At 41.0% G+C, this 19,879-nt stretch overlaps 1 protein-coding gene across 11 annotated transcripts in view; it reads right to left on the bottom strand.

Annotated features, from left to right (window-relative positions):
• Cadps (calcium dependent secretion activator) overlaps positions 1-19,879 on the bottom strand; it is a 434,854-nt gene that overhangs the window by 67,081 nt on the left and 347,894 nt on the right. For 6 of the 11 annotated variants that reach the window (XM_028760516.1, XM_028760517.1, XM_028760519.1 and 3 more), the window contains 5 exons: positions 17,974-18,120; positions 14,450-14,605; positions 10,281-10,428; positions 2,228-2,302; positions 1,258-1,341 (listed from right to left, as the gene is read on the bottom strand). In XM_028760516.1, the coding sequence (XP_028616349.1) occupies positions 1,258-1,341; positions 2,228-2,302; positions 10,281-10,428; positions 14,450-14,605; positions 17,974-18,120 (610 nt within the window). The remainder of the gene's footprint in view (positions 1-1,257; positions 1,342-2,227; positions 2,303-10,280; positions 10,429-14,449; positions 14,606-17,973; positions 18,121-19,879) is intronic. The other 5 variants (XM_028760521.1, XM_028760522.1, XM_028760524.1 and 2 more) reach the window with 1 other exon arrangement.

Below are 19,879 nucleotides of genomic sequence, written 5' to 3'. Positions count from 1 at the left end.
GTTAACATCTGCCTTAATTCCTAGGAAGAGGAAATTATGGGCCTAGGAAAAGCCAAAATAGGGTATATTTGTTCATAAATTTACTCCTTTTTAGGACATGACTGGAAAGAAGTTGTATGCATGTATGATTGTACCTTATCATAATCATATTTATTACCTGTAAAAGATGTTATTTAATTGAGTCTGACTGTAAGCTTAGACCTAGAAGCTTTCATCTCATACTGTGGCATTATGTGAGATATTATCCATCTTTCATACCCTAACAGATGAGGAAACTAAGGCTCAGAGACCTACTCAGGCAAACACAGCTGGCCAGTATTGTGGCAGGATTTGAACTCAGTTCTGTAGGGATTCCAAAGATAAGATTTGTACCCACGATGATGTTCTGGGCCTTGTCTGGCATTTGATGCTCTCTTGGGAGATTATTACAGACAAAGGCTCTTAAGCTGACTACTGTTCTTGTATTGTTGTTAAAACAGCTTAGAACTCAGAACACCTTTCTTGTACTTTCTTGGCAGAAACTGGGAGAGAAGTAGGACGAATGGCTCTCTCCTCTGATCACCTATCCACAGAAATCTGCTGCCTCCTGCTTTCCCTTTCCCTTCCCCTTTCCCTTTGGCCTTGGCCTTACACAATTTTAACACTGGACTGGCTAAAGATTCAAACAATTTGGAAAGGACATAAATTCAAACAGCTCCCGAGCTCAGGCAGGCAGAATGAGAGAACTCCTTTTCCTAAGGAGGCTCACTGGCTGCAAGCACCTCCAGTCTATAGAGACCCCATACTTCAACTCCCACCGACTGAGGCTGTGTACCAAGCAGACTCACTTGGAGATGGAGACTCCTTTCTCTATGAGGTTTCCTGGACTTGAACTGTATACAGCTAACTCAATTAAGAAAATCATTAACTAGTAGAGTAAGGGCCATAAAAAAGGTATTTGCAATGACAGCTGACCTAAAGGTCACTGAATACAATCCTCAAAAGTATTGATTGGTAAAAATAATGGCCCACACTGCATTTCCTGTCATAGCCAAGGCAGTTGAAGGTAGGCTATTCACAAATGCTGTGGAACTGGACAGCTTACCGGCCATTAGGCAATGCCCCTCCTCTTCTCCAATGTCAACATGTTACATTGGTGCTTGAATTTAATAAACACACTCTGCCACCACCAAGCAAAACCACATGTTACCTCTCACCCAAGCAGAATCACAGTTGAACCAGAACAACAACCAGAAGAGCAAGAAGCTCTTTACTCACCGTAAATGACAGAAAAGAAGAAAACAAAGTCCCCTCGTCATATCTGGATAACTTCGCCAGTACGCCTTCCAATATAGTTACAAACTAGTAAAACAGCAAAAAAGGAAAAATTATTACTTCAAATTGTAATTGTTTACCAGAAAGAATAACATGTCCCAGTCATCTAGAGGCTAGGACTCAGCCCCCTGTTCGCTTCTGCATTCCATCTTTTAACTCTCACTTGGAGGAAGGAAAAGACTGCCGTTGTACGGCAATATTTGACTTATCCGGCTTTCTCTTCATTATTATGTGATTGCAAATACGGAGTGTTACAGAAGTGCAAAGTGACAAAATATTATTGAGTTGCATATAGCATACGATAATATTAAATGCACTTTTCGAAATCCCAAACTGCGCAAAGCAGTCTTTACATTACATATTAGCACTACATTTAATCCAATCTATTTTTATTTGTATTTTATCAGTAATTTGGGGGAAACAGAAGTTTAGCACTGGCAAATATAAATGTCTTCCCATTCAGCATTACTTAGTTAAAATTCTATAATTCATGAGGGTGACTGAAATAGCTTTATCTGACTTTTCTGTGTTATTATGACTCTCACTGCATGTGAAACTAGAGGGAAAGGGGTTTTCGGGATGGCAGAATTCCTTATTACCGCTTCACTTTATGTATTTTAAAATCTAACTTTGTCAGTGCTGAGAAACAAAACAAACATTTCCCGCATAACCTAGCGCGGAGTTTGGGGACACATTCTTATTAAGTTAACATATGCCGCTTCATCAATTGATCTTCACACGGCTCACGAACATCGGAAAATCCTCGCAAGCTGGGGCTGGGTGATGTACAATCTTGTTTCTTGGGAGATGCGAGTATCCAGCTCAACTTTTTAACGTGTTACATTTTAATGGAAATGCAGACACAAGAAAGCAACATTGACAATGCCCTGTTTCACCTGAAGCTGAAGGTTACCTTTGCCACCAAGAGTGTGATCATTTCTTTAACGGTTTCTTCAATTAGTTCATCTATTTTTGAATGGTATTGATGCTAAAGAAGACAGAAAGACACATATTAGCATGTCAGAGAGTTGACAGTGTGGCATTGTGTTCCTGGTTTTTAGATCAGAATCTGTAAATAAAGCCTGGCCTGCAAACCCAGTTTGTTTCCATAGTCCCAGAAGCAGCTGTAAGATTCTGACTTCTCTCTGATAGAGAGACTTAAAGCACTTAAAAAATTAGCAGGCTCATTGTTTCTCATCTAAGGTTTCAGATATCCTTTGATGTGTACACACACACACACACACACCAGCACACATGGCTGGCTTAGTGGCCTAGCAATGTGTTGAACTGGATTTTGCAAAGCTTGATTCAATAATAATCTAGTATACCGGGAAGGGAAAGGGTATTTCTGGGGAACTGCTGAGAGACGCAATTTAAATGACTGGATTCCTCCAAAGGGAATTTGTTTAAGACACTGATTTTATAAAAACCTGCTAGGTATTTTATTTTGTTTTATTTTATTTTCTGGTATATGCCTCAGAGACCCTCAGTTTTAGCTAGTATTGAACCAGAGGCCAAGTAAAGTGTCTTTTTCTGAACCATCGTGAAAAGCCACACTTTCCCCCCTCTCTTTTATTCTGTTCACCAATAAGCAGACCTAGGTTCAATCTTCTGCTGAGACTGAAGCTAAGTTTTTCCAATTTTTTCAAACTGGTGCTGTCGATTAAATTTAAATAGTAATGTAAAAACACACCCCCACACAAACAAAAATCTGCTTTAGATGCCAGGGGAGAAGGAAAAGCAATTTCAACACAAGTTATTATATGCCAGCTCCTTGACATTTATTAGAACATTTTAGTATCCATTTGAATTATTTTGTATTTCCGTAACACAAAAACAACAATACAAAAACATTGTTATTTGGAAAGAAAAATGCACTTACCCACTCTTTAGCAAACTTTCAGGAGGAGGATTAATTAGGAACAAAAAAGAAAAAGGAACAGTGCAAATAAAAATCAGGACAAAAGGACACACGGAAAGATGAAAATTAAATAAAGCATCACAAGGCTGTGAAGACATACAGAAATGAGACAGGAGGAATGTGCTGCAAAACTGGTTGCTGGCAAGCAGGGTAACTGGGCAGGAGCAAGCAGATGAAACATTGCTTTAGACTTGGAAGACCTGGATAATGTCCCAGTTCGAGGACAAGAGGCCATACTGCCTACATATTGAGCTCAGTTTCCTTATCTGTAAACCCACTACAGGTAATAGCACTATGACCTGGACCCAGGGGAGAGGGGACTGATATAGATGTCTGATCTCCAGAAGGGAGGCTAGGCAAGCCTTGGTGAATGGCGCTCTCTCTCTCTCTCTCTCTCTCTCTCTCTCTCTCTCTCTCTCTTTCTCTCTCTCTGTGTGTGTGTGTGTGTGTGTGTGTGTGTGTTTAAAGCAGTGGACACATTGAGTACCTCAACTTGACTATTCTATGTATATATCTTCACATATAAAGACACCCAATGCATCCATAATGGGTCATAAGAATATGACAGTAAAAAAGGAAGGAATGACTTAATGACAAGCTGTTTCCTGGCCTGTTGTTTTACTTATATTCCTTAGGAAGTAAGGGCTCAAGCCCCTTTCAGGCCCTGAACACATAGGATTCATAGATCTACTTTGAAGGTCTAATGAGGATCTATATGTGAAAACATTTTTGCCAACTGTAATTGCAATTGTAATATTATCATGTGTTCAAGTGTCTCATGAAGCCGAAAAGGGTAGAGAAGGAGAGAACACCATCACCGAGTCATCGTCCCCCTCCTTCCAGTTGATTGGAGAAAACACAAAGCAAATGGCCCATGGTGTTTTGTCCTGATGAATCAGAACCCTGGTCGGCAGCACTGCTAGATTCAAGAAGGTTTATTTGTAAATAGCATAAACTAAAGCTTAGTTTAAAAAAAATTCACAGAATTCTGTACTAGAGTCACAAAGAAGAATGTTAAATCAAAAGAATATGGGAATATTGAAGGGGTTCCAAATTCATTTTTAGCTATTGAAATAGGACCCAGAATCATATCCCTACTTTCTGTTGTCACGTGACTGACTTGTTTCACTAGACTTTCTTTGGATTGCTGTAATTGAGTCACATTTATTAAAATAACTAGGATATTATGCTTATCCAGAAGAGCTGCTGTATGAAAGTTAGCACAAGATGAAATACAGCATGGAGGTTTTCTAACCAAGCAAAGAACACCAATGAGAGTAGACATGTCCTCCTAAAAACCTTGGTGGAGATGTTAAAAACAGACTTGGGTTATTCTCTGTATACCAAGATGGGGTCAGGCCTATGTCTGGTGTCTAATGGGTCAATGGGGATAATCTTTCTCATGTATCAATTACTATGTAGTCCCTTTTGCTGTGTATAAATATTATGATCTCCCTGGTATAACAAATCTCTTCACATGCTTATAAAATAAAGCATGGTGTGTGTGTGTGTATGTGTGTGTACACTCACACATATTTGTTTGTGGAGGTCAGAGGACTACCTGGGTGTCATTTCTCAGGAGCTGTCCACAAGGTCTTTCACTGGTCTTGATTTGCTAAGTACGTGAGGCTAGCGTCCTATCATTGCTTCCCTAGTGCTGAGATTAAACATACACAATACTCACACACACATACACACACTCACAGACACTCACATACACACTCACATACACACTCACACACATACACACACTCACACACACACACACACATACACACATTCACACATACACACACATACACATACACACATACATACACACACATACACAGACACACACATCCAGCTTTCTTTGTGGGTAATGGGAATTGAATTTAGTTCCTTAGGCTTGCTCAGCACCCACTATATGGACTGAGCTAACCTCGGCCCTAAAATGAGCGTTTTGATGTAGTTATTCTGCCTCTCTTTTTCAGGGTTAACTTGAGCATGGTATCTCTGCCACTTTGCTTTGCCACCATTGTAGTGGAACTAGAATTATATTCTGGATATAAGATTGACGTAAGCCTACTCAAGTACTGATATAATACATGGATATACATGAATACACAGTGTAGGAACTATGTAGAACTGGCCTGGTGTCTCATGCCTATAATCCTAACATTTGGTGGGAGAAAGTTAAGGTAATAGGATTGTTATGAGTTTGAGCTAGCCTGGGCTATAGAGTAAGACTTTTAATTAAAAAAAATGAAGCGAGAATTATATGGACATATTACTATTTCTCTCAGGACTCATATTAAAATCCATTAGCATGTGGCTACATGGCTGTACACATTTCTCTAAACACATCTCAGCTCTATACACTCACTGCATGGCAATTATGCCTTGATACTAACTTTGTGAATCATGTTGCTAAGTGCTAGATATCAAAGAATTCCCCATTGCTATTTAGGTAATGACAAAATCCATACTCCTTTTGCCAGATTTTCCTGTCAGAGGTGATTTATTTGACTAACTTGCTTTTCTGGAGCCATAGTGAGCCTCCTCCATTACTCTGTTACATTGTTTTGGGTAAACAGGAAGCCTCAGGATGTATGGCGCATGTGCATAGATACTTTCTAGTTTCCATCTTCCCTGCTAGCTGTTTCATGAAGCCCTTTGTAAATTGCTTCTTTATCTCACTCTACTCGCTACCTAGCAGATTTGTCATCTTCCAATTCTCCCTGTGGGCCCCTTGGGTTCACGTGACACATATCCTGAAGTCACGGCAGTAGTAACTAAGAGAAGCACAGGTTTTCAGTGGCACGAGAAGAGTGGGGAGTTGGCTCCTGCATCTGATGGGCTAAGTGACTGTGAATCCAGGACTGCTGCGGGAAAAGCATCCCACTTGACTTCCTGTGCTGCACATTTTGCCTTGTCATGGAACAGATTGTGTGTACGTTATCTTTCTGTTAAGACCATCTGACCTTGGAAACGAGATGAAAACACACTAGGCCAAGTGAGAAACTATTTAATACACAATTTCCTCTCTATTGGTACTTCACAAATTTTAATGAAAAAATAAATATTTAAGATGGAAAAGTATGGTGAACAAATGTCTCAACAGCTGCCTTTAGATGAGACTTCATCCCAGTGATGAAACTCAGGAAGTGATTGTAAAACTGGAGATTGTATCGGCTCACTTGTGCCTAGTCCAAAACAGGTTGAGGGAGATGGAATCCAGGTGGTAGCCAGAATTAGAAACTAGATCTGTAATACAGGCTTAATGGTTGGTATTCCAAAGCACACAGCACACGAGAGTGGAAGTCGAATGGTTTCCAAGTATTCTTATCTCAGTTCTAGAATGTTTCCAGTCATCTTTACTCAAGTCCCCTTTAACAAGTCCATTTTACTTTAGAGATAAGTCTCATCATTTTGTATAATATGGACCATTTCAGGTCACAGCTAACATGCCAGGCCATGGAGATACAGTACAATTACAGCTGGTTTCATCCTTACCATTTTTGGCTACACTAAGAGGCTTCACTTCCCACATACTGGTTACTTAGATGCCACTGGCTCATTATATTTAGAAGATAATCCTGATAGACTTTATTGTATGGGCACAAATATTCTTAGGTGAAGAACAAAAGATTAGAATACAGTGTTAGATGGGTCTTTAGTCTTGGGTATATGTGTATTATTTCTGGGGAAAATACATACAAACTTCAGTTATTAATTTCGTTTAACAAATGCTGAGTTAGAAAAATATGCAGTCTTTTCTACTTTTAAACTCTATGCCCAGAATAAATACATTCTGTTGTTTAGCCACAAAGTATTACAACTCTTTAATCTTACACCTAGAAGTTAGGGCACTGGATGATCTCCACTGTCAAAAGCCTGAATAATTTTAAATGGCTATGTATTGCATGCTGGATCTTACGTGTTATTCAACAAATCGTTGTTTGTAAGAGGCTTGTTCAAGAGCACACAGTTTGAGAGATAAGATGAAGGGTCATAGGATCTAGTGAGTTAATCCCTGACTCCAAAGTTAAGCCAAGATCATTTTAGTTTAGCCAAGAAAAAATTCATGGTGACTGTGAGAATCAGAGTTGTTGTGACAAGGGTGAGCATCACTTGTCTTTAACAAGGATTTATGGTTTGGACTAAGAAACTCTATATAGGTCCCCTAAAATTGAACGGGAATACTGTTTGTAAGTATTTCCTGGGAAATGGATCCTTAACAGAGTTTAAAGAACCCCACCCTCTCCCCATTCTCACAATTATCCTCAGAATTCCAGCACTGAACTCAGACTGACATGGCTTGTTTAGCTACCTGTTCAAGGAGTGTGTACCTTAACCAGGCAGTAGAAGGCAACCTGGAGAGGTGATCTAGGACCTCCTGTGATGTCAGAGAAGTCAGCCCTCTCTGCCAGTCAGATAGTCACTCTCTTCTACTGAGGAAGGGAATCATTCTTGTGAATCTCAGACATGATATATACTCAAAATCTTTGAGAGGATATTCACAAATTGGTCCCCAACCTTAAAAGAAAAAAACCCTTTACTTTCTTTTTGTTATTGCTCTGAAGGATACTATGATATCACACAGAAGATGCATATATTTAAAAATTGAAACAGAATGGAAGAGAGGCAAATTATGTACATATATGTCTAGAATATATATATTCTATATCATTACATATATATATATATATATATATATATATATATATATATATATACACATATATGATACAAATAACCAGCTAAAATTGGGCAAAGGTGTATATCCTAGTACATACTACAACATGCATGGATCTTGAAAACATTATGCTAAGTGAAAGAAGCCAGACACCTACAGCCCACCTACTGCTTGATTTTATTTATATAAAAAGCCAAAAAAAAAAAAAACCAAACAAACCCAGAAACAGGCACACATCTACAAATTATAGGTTGAAGGTAACCTAGAACTGGGAATACAGGTAGAACACTGGCTATTGATGTATGATTGGTTTCTTTTTAAGACAACAAACATGGCATAAAGTTGACTGTGATGGCTGCTATGGAAATACAGCTGTGGGAATGTATACTTTTGAAGGGTAAACCTTATATGAATGTGAGTTGCACCTCCATGGTTTAAGAAGCAGCAGCAGCAGCAGCAGCAGCTGCAGCAGCAGCAGCAGCAGCAGCAGCAGCAGCAATAACACAAGTAGTGGAGACTTTAAGGGGAGAGAGATTCCAGAGTGATATCATTTCAGAAGGCATAAACTCAAAAGGGATCTTTAATGACTTAGAGAGATTTGATTATTTAGAGATCTCACAGTAAGATTTGCAAAGCGGGCTCTGTGAAAACCATGGATTTCAGAGTCCTCCAGGGGAGCGTGGGCAAGTGGTGGTGTGCAGAGGCTCTAGGGTGGAGAGGAAAGGTGCCCCCCCCATCCAGATCAACTCTATTTTTATATTTTTATGTGCTAGGCTTCTGGATAAAGTATGAAAAACTGATTCTGCAGCTAAAACAGGCTAGATAAAAGTGTATCAGTGATATCATTTTACAGATGGGGAAACTGAGGCTCAAAGAGGCTGCCAGGATCATCCAAGTCCAGATTGCAGCACGACTCAATACACTTATCCAGGTGACTGGCAACCCAGTTCTCTCTTCCCATTGTTCTAACCTTTCTCTCTGTGGCTCATTTTCAGACAACGAGGAGCCTCAGATCACTGCTTCCCAAATGAGTCTTCTAGGATAGCCACCAAAGTGGCTATCCTCATCAGAGATGGCCAGAGAAGCCTAAATTCCTGCGTTTAAGTGGGTTAGGTTTTTTTTGGTATACATGTACATTTATATGTCTATGCAGGTACATGTGTGTTTGCATGTGGTCCATATGTGCTCATATTTGTATCTATGTGTTGGTGCATGCATGTGTGGGGGATGCCAGAGGACACTCATTCCTCAAGAATTGTCCTCCAGAAGTCCAAACTCTTTTAACACAGCCCAGACAAGCTAAAATACTATGAGATGAATCTCCAGAGAATTCTGGAAGGATGATGCACAAGGGGTTTGGGGATGAGAACCCAGGGCTCTGAATTGTCTCCAGTATCTAGAACTTTAACTCCATGGGGGTGGCTCAAAGGAAATCAGCCAGAGCAGAAGCTAGCAGGGGTGGCTGAGGAAGCTCACTTGTGGGGGAAACAAGGTTGGAGGAGATCTTGCCAGAAGAGAACACTACCAACCCACATATAAAATGGAAGGTGCCGAAGGAGAAAATAAATAACGAACAAGGAGCAAATATAATTTAGTAAAAATTCTGAGCATGTAAGGCTGGTATCGAAAGATCTGATTTAGGAGCAATTTATGCCAATTGGCAACAGTATAGAGTTGCCAGAAATGTTACTGAATTAATTCTAAATTGGTATATGAATATCTAGCTGGCTTAAGGCCATCGGAGAAAAGTGATCATGATCGTCTTTAATCAAGTCCAAGTTGCTGCTTCCTTCTCCTTCACATTTTAAATCTGACTTTAGAATCAGAAACTCTGCAAAGGAATAAACTTCTGGTCAGGGAAGATTCACAGTCAATTCATTCTAGGGAAAACTGAAATCCTGAAAATTGCTTTTGACCTGCAGAACCTACTGGTATAGCTTGGGAGTGGCATGAAGTTAGTTGGATTTCTCCTGCCATCCAGATGTTCAAGGGCTAAGACATACTACTCATAGGAAGAGGCTAACATTCGGTCACTCCCATATCTGGTACAGAGAATGGCCTAATAAACAAGGTCACCAAACATCCTTTAGCTTGAAGAAACCTTACGACCACTTGAACTCCAGCCAAGAACCACTTCCAAGTGACTGGCATGCTCATCAGCACATGCCTCAGACATTGACTTGACAGATACTGAACACTTACTTATCCATGGCTTAATCTGCAAATGTTAAGAGTGTATTTCTAAAACTAGCAGACTTGGGTAGGAGGAAGGAATTTGTCAGACTTTCTTTTATATGATCAATGAACAGAAAAGAGGGGGAAGGGGGAGGGGGAGGGGAAGGTTTTTTTTTTTTTTTTTTTTTTTACCTCTTGGCCCATTTCCATGCTGCAAAGTTTTGTTGATTGAGCTTTGGCATCAACCATAACATTAAACATGGTGCATATTGACTGCGGGACTCGAAAATCTGTTGATCGACTGGTTTTTTGCAGCTTAACTTCAAATGCAATCCTGGTTCTATTAAAACAAAGTAGGGAAAGACCAATTCAGCATTCAGATGGCAGGAGGTAGAGGAGATACTTCCTGAGAGGGTAGTGAAAAAAAAAGTTGAAGGCTGTGGTCAGTTTCAACCCATAGTGACTCCACACGTGTTCCTTTTCAAGTGACTTCCCCATCTCACGAGGGCTCCTTCATGTGGACAGCCCTCTGTGCATACCCATTCTTCCTCAACAGTTCACAGAACACCTGTAGCTCTGTGTGCTATCTATAGATTACATGGTATGGAGAGTCCTAATTGTAGGAGAATAAATGAATTAAAAAAAACCCCTGATTATAGCATTACAACATATGCAGCTTCTCTCACATTGGCAAGTGCCTACCTCGAAGCACTTCACTTAAAAACAAAACACAAGCAGGCAGTTTCTCATCTTCAAAGCCCCAGCGCGGAGAAAAAGCTTAAATGACCCTTATTGTAGTTTCTCTTTTCTTTTGGTTTTGAAAAGAGACTGAAAAGAAAAATCTCCTCTTGAAGTCCATCAATCTTATTTTATTGGTTGAAAACCTAGAAAAATAGATTGTGCTTGCTAAGAATCACTAGAAGAAAATGTATCAATCTCTGAAAATGGCTGCCTTTGGGAAGGGGATGAGAAGTTATGTCCTTGGGGCACTTGCAGGGTAGCTTTTGGCTTCGTTTTGTTTTCGTTCCCATTGTTACTATCTTTTATTAAGTAGATATTCTTTTTTCAATATAATTAATAGTAATTTCCTTGGCATACACCTATATTACAAAAACTCCATGCAACCATCTTTTTTTTTTTTGTAACATAATGTTGACATAGGACAAATGATGATACCAGAAACCTATGAGGCTCTCACGGGAGAAGCTAGCTCAGTGTAGGCAGGTTATAGTACAGGTGTGAGATCCAGGCTTTGGCATTGGTCTTTTGAAAGAAGGACCAGCTCTGTTTTAAAAGGTTTTAAAGAAGTGGGTCACATCCTCGCATATCCTTTGTGAAAGCATCTGGTCAGTAATCGGCTTCATAAAGTCTGCCCTTCCATCTGACACATCTATTGCTTCTCTGCATTGCCCACTGCCACCTTCCAGAGCTTATGCAGCCACCAGGATGGCATGGTAAATTGGGAGCTATTTTCTATTGGTGCATAGGAGGACCACACAGCTAGTTAGCTCAGGAAAGGATGCCAGCTTGCTAGCACACCCTGGGTGCATATAGGGAAGCCAAGTATAATTTCTAAGGTTGGAAGCCCAGTTCCTAAGGGGAAAAAACACCCTCAAAACACCCCTATAGATTATATGATCATGTTAAAGATAAATGTATCTTGGCTTCTAAAGACTCAGTGCACTGAAGTAGCTTTCTAATCATGATGATCATTTTAAGCTCTGCTGAAAATACATCATTTTCTAGCTCTGTGAGAAGGAGGCCTGATGGGTACTGAGTTGGACAGGGCCCTGTGCTGATCTTCCGATGCTTATGTGCTAGTTCCGGCCCCATCTGAGAAATGGAAATGCTAAATCGCTCCTTTCCAATGAAGCAAGCGTGTTCCCTTTTCACATTTCTCTTCACAGGAGAACTGTTCCTAGCCTGTAGAGTGCAGGGCTGTGAAAAGAGGAAGGCAGATGTGGAAAATGAATATGACTGAGAGAGCTCTAGGGGTCCACAAAGCCAGGAATAGAGACATCACTTAACCTAACTGACTCCTTGAGGGTAGAACACCTATGCTTTGCACCTAGACCTGATAGAGACCAGAGGCACTGTCACTGTTGGGTGAGTGTGTGCAGGTGAGTGTATGAAATGTCTTGGAAGCTTAATCCTGAGGAGTACTGCCTGTAAGTGCTGCATGCCTAAAGCCACGGCCCACTATCCTTACCATGTGGCTTTCGAACAAAGGTTATTTATTCTGCCCCAAAGAAATAATCAATAGTTTTAGGTTCTTCCAACATACATTCTATGCCTTAAAAGCTGGAGTCGGGATATTTCCAGCAGCATTTGTGCTTAGGTTTGGAGCCTCGACAGAAAGTAACATCAGGCAATTCTGGATGTTAGAGCTGTCCATACACATGCAGTGATGGGAGTCCTGACACTGAAAGGTGACTTAGCTACTGTGTTCCTGGTAGACTTCTGTGGCTTGGGGTGGGTGGTGAGGGATGTCTAGGGATTCAGGTCCATCCCCTGCCTCTTAGTCACTTACCTTCTCTCTATGCCTGAACATAACAATGATGTGGTGTGGAAGGAATGAACCCACTTCCCATCCTCAACTATTCTCTCTATTTACCCTAAGCGTCTCTCATTTAATGCCCTACTCAGCAAATTGGCTTCAGACTGAAGAACATGAATACCTTTCAGGATAGGTGGGGGGACAGATCAAGAGAGGGCAGATCTTAAACTAACCCACTTTGGCTCCTGTATGAAACAGAGGAAAAGGATAGATGACCTCAAAGAGTTGCCCTGTGAAGAGATTTTGGTCAAATGGCTGAGCTGTTGGACAACCACTGCTTTGCCTAAAATTAATACAGACTATTAGAGATTATAGAATGAAAAACTGGAAACATTTTGACCATACAGTTGAAAATCAGACCTGCCTTTGGTTCTACAGCTTGGCCGAAAAGACCAAAATCCACTGTCTGGATTGCTCAGACTAGATTCGCAGAAGGGCAAGCACCTGCTCAGTGTCTTCCGAGCTCAGGGCTCTTTCCTGGGTTCACCAAGTTGCTGATTACCTACCTGCAACAGTACTGCTCTCCTGCCTCAAAAGGTTTTGGGTTTGATGCATCATTTCTCTTTTCTTCTTCCATGGTATCAAAGGCTGGATTCTGACCACTCTTAGGCAAGCCCAGCCCCCACCACTCACAACTTATTCATCAACCAAAGCACATAACATCTGGAGACCCAGAGAAGCCAAGATTGCTTATGGGTTAGTTTCTCCCTCCCTCCCTTTTCCCCTCCCTCCCTCCCTCTCTCCCTTTTCTTCCTCACATTTTTCTTTTTCCTTCTTTTCTTTTTAGAAAGAGGAAGACCAATGGGATACCTTTAAACCAGGAAAAAAAAAACCACTTGGGTGTGTATTTAGGGATAGGCAGGGTGATGATGATATCAAATACAGATGTGAATTCTACTGGTTTGACAGGTGTCTTCTCCATTGTATGTCAAAGACTCAGCACTGGGCCTGCTCTATGATATCAGACCAGAAGATTTTGCTGAATGATGAAGACCATTCTTATTCTCTTCCTGTCTCCATCTCAGACCAATCAGCTTCAGGCCTGCAAGCAGAGGAATTCACTTTCTACCCTAAGCCCCAGTGCCTAAAAGGGGAAATCTGTGGGGGCTAAAGGACATGTGCAGTGTCTCATGCCTTCATGCTGATTCCTGGTTAAAATGAAGGCAGGAAAATTAACCTCTGGTGCACATGCCAGGTACTCAGCTCACGTGTACAGGGTGAACGATGATTCTAAGGTTTAGTATTTGTTGGCTATTCAGTGACCTAGATTCCATATGCACTGGCTCTAGAATTGTACATTTTTTTCCTCCTCCTGTCCGTATTCTTTTTTCTCTGTCTATTCTCCATGCCCATTTATTTATAAATGTTTACTGTGCAGCTATTTTGTGGCAGACATGCTAGATGTCAGGTTTATAGAGATGATCAAGGATGGGTGTGAGTCTTCTTTCCTCACAGAACCAGCAATGAGGGAAATGGGCAGCCAGATCATTTTATTTCTGAAAACAGAGCAGGTTAGTAGACGTTCAATTTGGGCAGCTAAGCATTCCATCTGACTTTAAAAATCGTTGTTGATATTTTAAGACAGGGTCTTGCTAGGTAGTCCAGGCTGGCTTTGGATTTACAACAACCTCTGCCTCTTTAGTGCTGGGGTTACACTATGCCTGTCTTTACTGGAGCTGACTTGGATAGAGATTACCTTCTCCAGAACTTTACAAATCACAGCCCATGTCAATGGCCTCACTGGTCTTTCCAGAGCCGCACAATGGGGAGGAAGGGCTGGGTCTTTCCAGCCACTCGTTCCTACCTTTTGACGCAGGACTCAATCATGTCACTTGCCATGAGTTTTAGCCGCTGCTCTAAGTGTTTTCCAAACTCTTCCTCAGGCCAGTGTAGGTCACGGATGAAAGTCTGAAGGGCATCAAGTTTCCAGAACAAATCTTCTGACGTACCTGATCCATTACTGGTAGGATAAAAAAATTAGAAATCAAAAGTCACCCAGTTACCTTAGGCTTGAAATTAACATAGAGACAACTTGGGGCTGGAAGGCTTAAGGCAAACAGTGGCTTCCACATACAAAACAACGTGTGTTGGCGGCAGAAGGGGGGCAGTCTCCACTGGCAGAACTTGAGTTTTACCATACAGGACCCAGTTCACTTTGCTCAGCCAATTGCTTCAGACCAGCGAGATGTCTGAAGAGGTTGTTGTCTCCTTATAAGTAGGAGGATAGCGTATGGTAAAAATCAGCCTTCTTTTAATAACCACATTAGCATATGTGATGATTCAGACGAAGGCTATGAACCAGGGGGAGAAGTAAGTCTCCATGGATAAGAACTACATGATAACATGCAGTTATTACGATCCAGGGCTTCATGCATTTCCCCAGTTCTCCTCCAGAGTGGAGACCTCTTGGAAATGGCACAAGACTTGGGTTTCAAAAGGACAGTGCTAACAAAGTGGTGAGCGAGGACCTGCTTTCTCTCTTGAAGAGCTGGAAAAAAAAAAACGAGGAGACTCAGATAGAGACAGGGACATTGGATACCTTGAATCCCAAAGTCCTGTCCGGTGACTAGCCTTCCAATTTTCCTAGACCAGCCTGTTACATAGGTAGCTCTAAGATGAGGGCAGTTGGGGCAGACAAAGTGAGCAGACAGAGGATCTCTGTGATACTTCAGGTCTCCAAGCCTGAGCTCTCTCCCCATTGTTCCCAGTCCCCTAGAGATCCAGGGAAATGGGACTTGACTCCTTTTTGTACGATGACATCCAAGAGACTTTTACCTGGGACATCCATGGAAGGCCTGCGCACAGGAAACGTTTCACCTCTTCCCCTCTGGCCCTTCTTGGGCTGGCTTTCTCTTTTGTAATCACCCCATTTGGAACTCTGAGGGGTGGCCAACTCCCTACCCCCTTCCTCGCATACCACTAATGCTAACACAGTAATTTATAAAATGTCCAACACACCATGCATTACCACTTCTTCTGACATCGTCTATAGAAACAGACGAGAGTGGGTGTTTCTATTGTGACAGATGCCAGCTGCATTGAATTAATGCCTCAGAGAGAAATATAGCTAGTGCAGAGATGCATCCACAGCTACTGCAGGGTGGGGAGGGGCAAACTCCCAACATGCCGAGAGGGAGCCAGAGCCTACGGCCTGCACCAACAGGGCAATGCTTTCAGAACAGACCAGTTCGAGGTCAGTACGGAGATGTATCTGACACGAAGGAGCAGGTGACATGGAAACACGTCCTTAAAATGAAAGGTGGCAGAGGAAAGAGCTAGGATCATGAAAAGATATTGAATCAGGCATTTCCTGGTGGGCGACTGAGGATCTATGCCTTCTTTTAGACACTACAGTGAGCTTCATTTAAAAGTGGGGGAATGCACTTCTCTCCATGAAAGTCCAGTCTTCCCCCTACCCCACCCCATGCTTGGGAAAAAAGAAACCCCAACTTTGTCTAGTCTAAGCCCCGTTTTGGAACTGCATGGTTTATGTTTTAAATCATTAAGTACATATGAATGCAATAATTGGTATTTATTACAACAACATTTTGACACCCATCTGGTTTCAGAGTTTCAAAAAATTCTTGTAGCATTTTTTTTCTTTGAAGAGCTTATTATTAAGTTTTGACATGAGGAGAAGAATATTTTCTTTTTATTTTTAAGATAAACTGTTAATGTTAAGGCAATAGCACCAAGATTATTTTGATTGCTGAGCAGTTACCAAAATGTGTTCCCACCCATGCCTTAATTAATTGAATGGAGGCTATTATCTGCTTTATCACAATGTCTTGATTCATATCTTTTCAAAAACAGTATCACAGAACATGCACGGGACAAGCTAAGAGAAGCTTTCATCTATTTGGTTTTAGTTTGAAACAGATACTATCTAATCTAATAAACAGACACTAACTAATTGAACTTGTAATATTGTCATCTTAGCATGAATATGATGTATTTTTCAGGAAAAATTTTCCTCAAATAAGAAAAATTTGGAGGTCTGAATTTGTCTCTAGAAGGGAATCATACACATTAGCCTCACGACTTCGCTGTGTGGGCTTGTGTGTGACTGTAGTTTTAAAAAATAGTAGGTAGCTTTTGGGGCACCAGGTCGAGATGTCATTTTGCTGTCCCGTTCTCCTTCTGGATTAATAGTGGATCTGAAATCGACAAGGGCCACCTTGATGAATGGGAGCTGGAGATTTCAAAACATCCCTGCCAGTTTCAGGTCATTTTTTATTCCTTTGATAATAACACTTCCCTTTGAAAATGTGCCAATTTATTCTTCCAAGGAAAAGCTTATCTGGCCTATAATTAGCTGTGGTCAAAGCGGAGGATCAAAGGAAGGTGGAGAACTGGAAAACCTTATTTCACTTATTAAATCACCCACATGGTTCTCATTTCATCTCACCGAGGTAGAACTGAGGGGCACTGGATCTTCCTGCTAAGGAAAATGGAGAGAAGATTCACTTTCTTAGTGAGAAGGATTGCTACTCGATCCCATGTCCTTCAAACTGCTTGCTTGGAAGAAGTGGCATGGCTTCTAGGCAAAAGCAACTCTTAAATCCCTGACTTCCTATGAAGGAAGGAACATTGAGTCTGTACTGAGAATGCAGAGACATCACTGCCCAACTGCAATTGTATGTGGCCTGACTCTCAGATTCTCAAGTTCAGAAGCCTTCTTACTGCCTAGATGTCAAAGCTTCCTACTGTACTTTGACTTTGGGAAATGTCTACACATGCAATTTACCTAGTCTGGGAGGTCCATTCACAGATTTTCATGTGGGCCTGAACATTCCATTCCAATATCCTGCTATTTACTGGGACCAGGAAAATGCTTTATAGTTTTAATTACCTTGAAAAATATTTACTTATTAAACAAAAAACAAAACCTCCTCCTAGGTCAGCAAGCTTCTTTTGTAGACTTGGACCAGATCAGAAGTGACTGGTCAGCCTATCAAAGAATTTTCTTTGATTATTTGGGTATGAATAATTTCTAAAGTCCTACATTGAAAGACATAAACTCTTGTATAAAGGCTCCTGCATTGAAAACTGGGGGTAGAAATCCTCTCACAAAGTAATTCAGGAAGTAAAACACAGTCCTCAAGTGTTCAGTGGGCGTTAGACAAATCGTTACTGTGTATATATAGCAAATGTCTTATAAACACGATGAATGCCAGAAATAAACAATATTGTCTCTGCATGATCAGCAAAATATGTCTAATTATCCATCTCCATCTCTGTTATATAGGATGTATAGAAATAAGCAATACATATCCATGCCAAGATCACTTAAATTTAAATGAGATCTAATGTGAACTGAATACACACTCAGCATCATATATAGCAGCCATCCATGACGGTGCCGAAAAAGTAGGCATTTGTGGGATGCCTAGAGGGATGTTAACTGGTAGATTTGGTACTTTGGGTAGGTTCACATTGGGTAGGTTCACATTGGGTAGGTTACTGGTTAAACTCCTGTGGAAGAAACAGACAGAAAGAAAAATACCATCACAGTGACAATGTAGATGCAGCAGAAACACACAACAGCTGTAAATAAACTGGCTAAATACACAGAAGACAATGGTGGAGACTTGAGCAACATACTTTGTAAAGCAGGTTACAGATGGAGAGCTGGGATGGAACTTGGTATCCAGAGAGAAATAGTCACGTTAATGGGAAACTTAGAAGTGCGGACACTGGTGGAACATGCTTGTACAACGATCACATAACCAAAATGTCTCAGGGAACTCTTGCCTTCAAGGTCACATTCAAAGGAGTCTAGAGCTTGTCCTATAATTCTGGCTGTGGCTGGGACTGGGGCGCCATGAAAGAGTGGGATTGATAGAATGGTGAGGCAGGAAAGAGGACAAAGAGATGCAGTGAGTCACTCTCCTGGTCATTCTGTAGTGCAGTGGATAGAAGTGACAATTCATCGTATTTCCCAATGGTGAGGCATGTGCTCATCGGCAAACACTGATCACAGTGTAAGGTAGCTGACACACTTGTTCCTCTGACCTGACCACTACTGAAAACACTCATGAATCCACACATTGTACTGCATCTCCTAAGTGTGTGTAAGCAGTCGATTTCAATCCAAAATACAATTATACAGTGTGGACATATATGAAAATTTCAAAGAATAAAGATATTGAAGTAAAAATAAAAACTACAAAAATACTTCCTAAGAATATAAGTGGTGTTGGGCATTAGCTGTGCCCACTTTCATTTATAACTTACTGTCAACGGAAGATTTCTTCAGGCAGACATTAGACACCAAATGGAAAGGCAAGGCTCACTGACTGGAATGTGCATGAAATAGTGATAGAATTGAATGCTTTCCAACTGCTACTTCTAAAGACAGGAATTTGTACGAGGGGTGTCAGCATGGACGGCCAAGATGAAGAACTCACATGCAGAAGAATGACTATCCCTAGGGAATTTTATGGAACCCTGAAGAAAAATGGATGCTTTCTCTCCCAGACTCAGACTCACTAAAATGGAGACATGCCACCACACAGAGACAGACTCAGAGAAAAGGAAAGGAAGCCCAGACTCAGGTCTTACCTAAAACCCTTTGGTCAAAAAAAAAATAGATTTACAATATCATTTAATATAATGGTAGCTTCCCCTGCGAATGGAAGACAGCCAGGAATAAATAATGCCTGACAGCTATTTTTCCCGTTGGTTTTTAAAAATACATATATTTGTATAGGTGAGAGAGCGCCAGTGGTCAACCTAGGATTGTTGGCCACCTCCTTTGAAACAAGCTCTCCCATTGGCTTGGTGTTTACCAACTAGATGGAAGTTCATAGCCTGCAAGTGGCATGGGCCCACTCATCTTCATCTTCCCAGTGTTGGGGTTACAAGTGGATGCTCCAAAGTGATCCAGTATTTTTATGTGGATTTTAGGAACTGGACAAAGGCTCTGTGTTTGTGAAGCAGCCAGTCACCCTGACCTTCCTTCTCAGCAGGGCTTTTACCTTCTGATATGAGTGGTAGCTCTATGGGTGTGTGAAAATTTCATGAGCTGTGTATTTTTTCTATAAAAAGTTTAAAATCTGTCAAAAGTGAAATAACAATGTTATCTTTTAAGCTTTTTGGTTTTTAAGGAGGTTTGAAGTTCAATTGAGTGATGGATGAGGGATGGATGGTTTTATGAGAGGCAGGAGGGAGAGAAGGAGGGAGGGAGAGAACGAGAGAGAGAGAGAGAGAGAGAGAGAGAGAGAGAGAGAGA

Source organism: Grammomys surdaster, unplaced genomic scaffold (assembly GCF_004785775.1).
Source record: "Grammomys surdaster isolate TR1022 unplaced genomic scaffold, NIH_TR_1.0 126546, whole genome shotgun sequence".
In the NCBI taxonomy this organism is placed as follows: domain Eukaryota; kingdom Metazoa; phylum Chordata; class Mammalia; order Rodentia; family Muridae; genus Grammomys; species Grammomys surdaster.
This window is presented reverse-complemented; position numbering and strand designations above follow the sequence as displayed.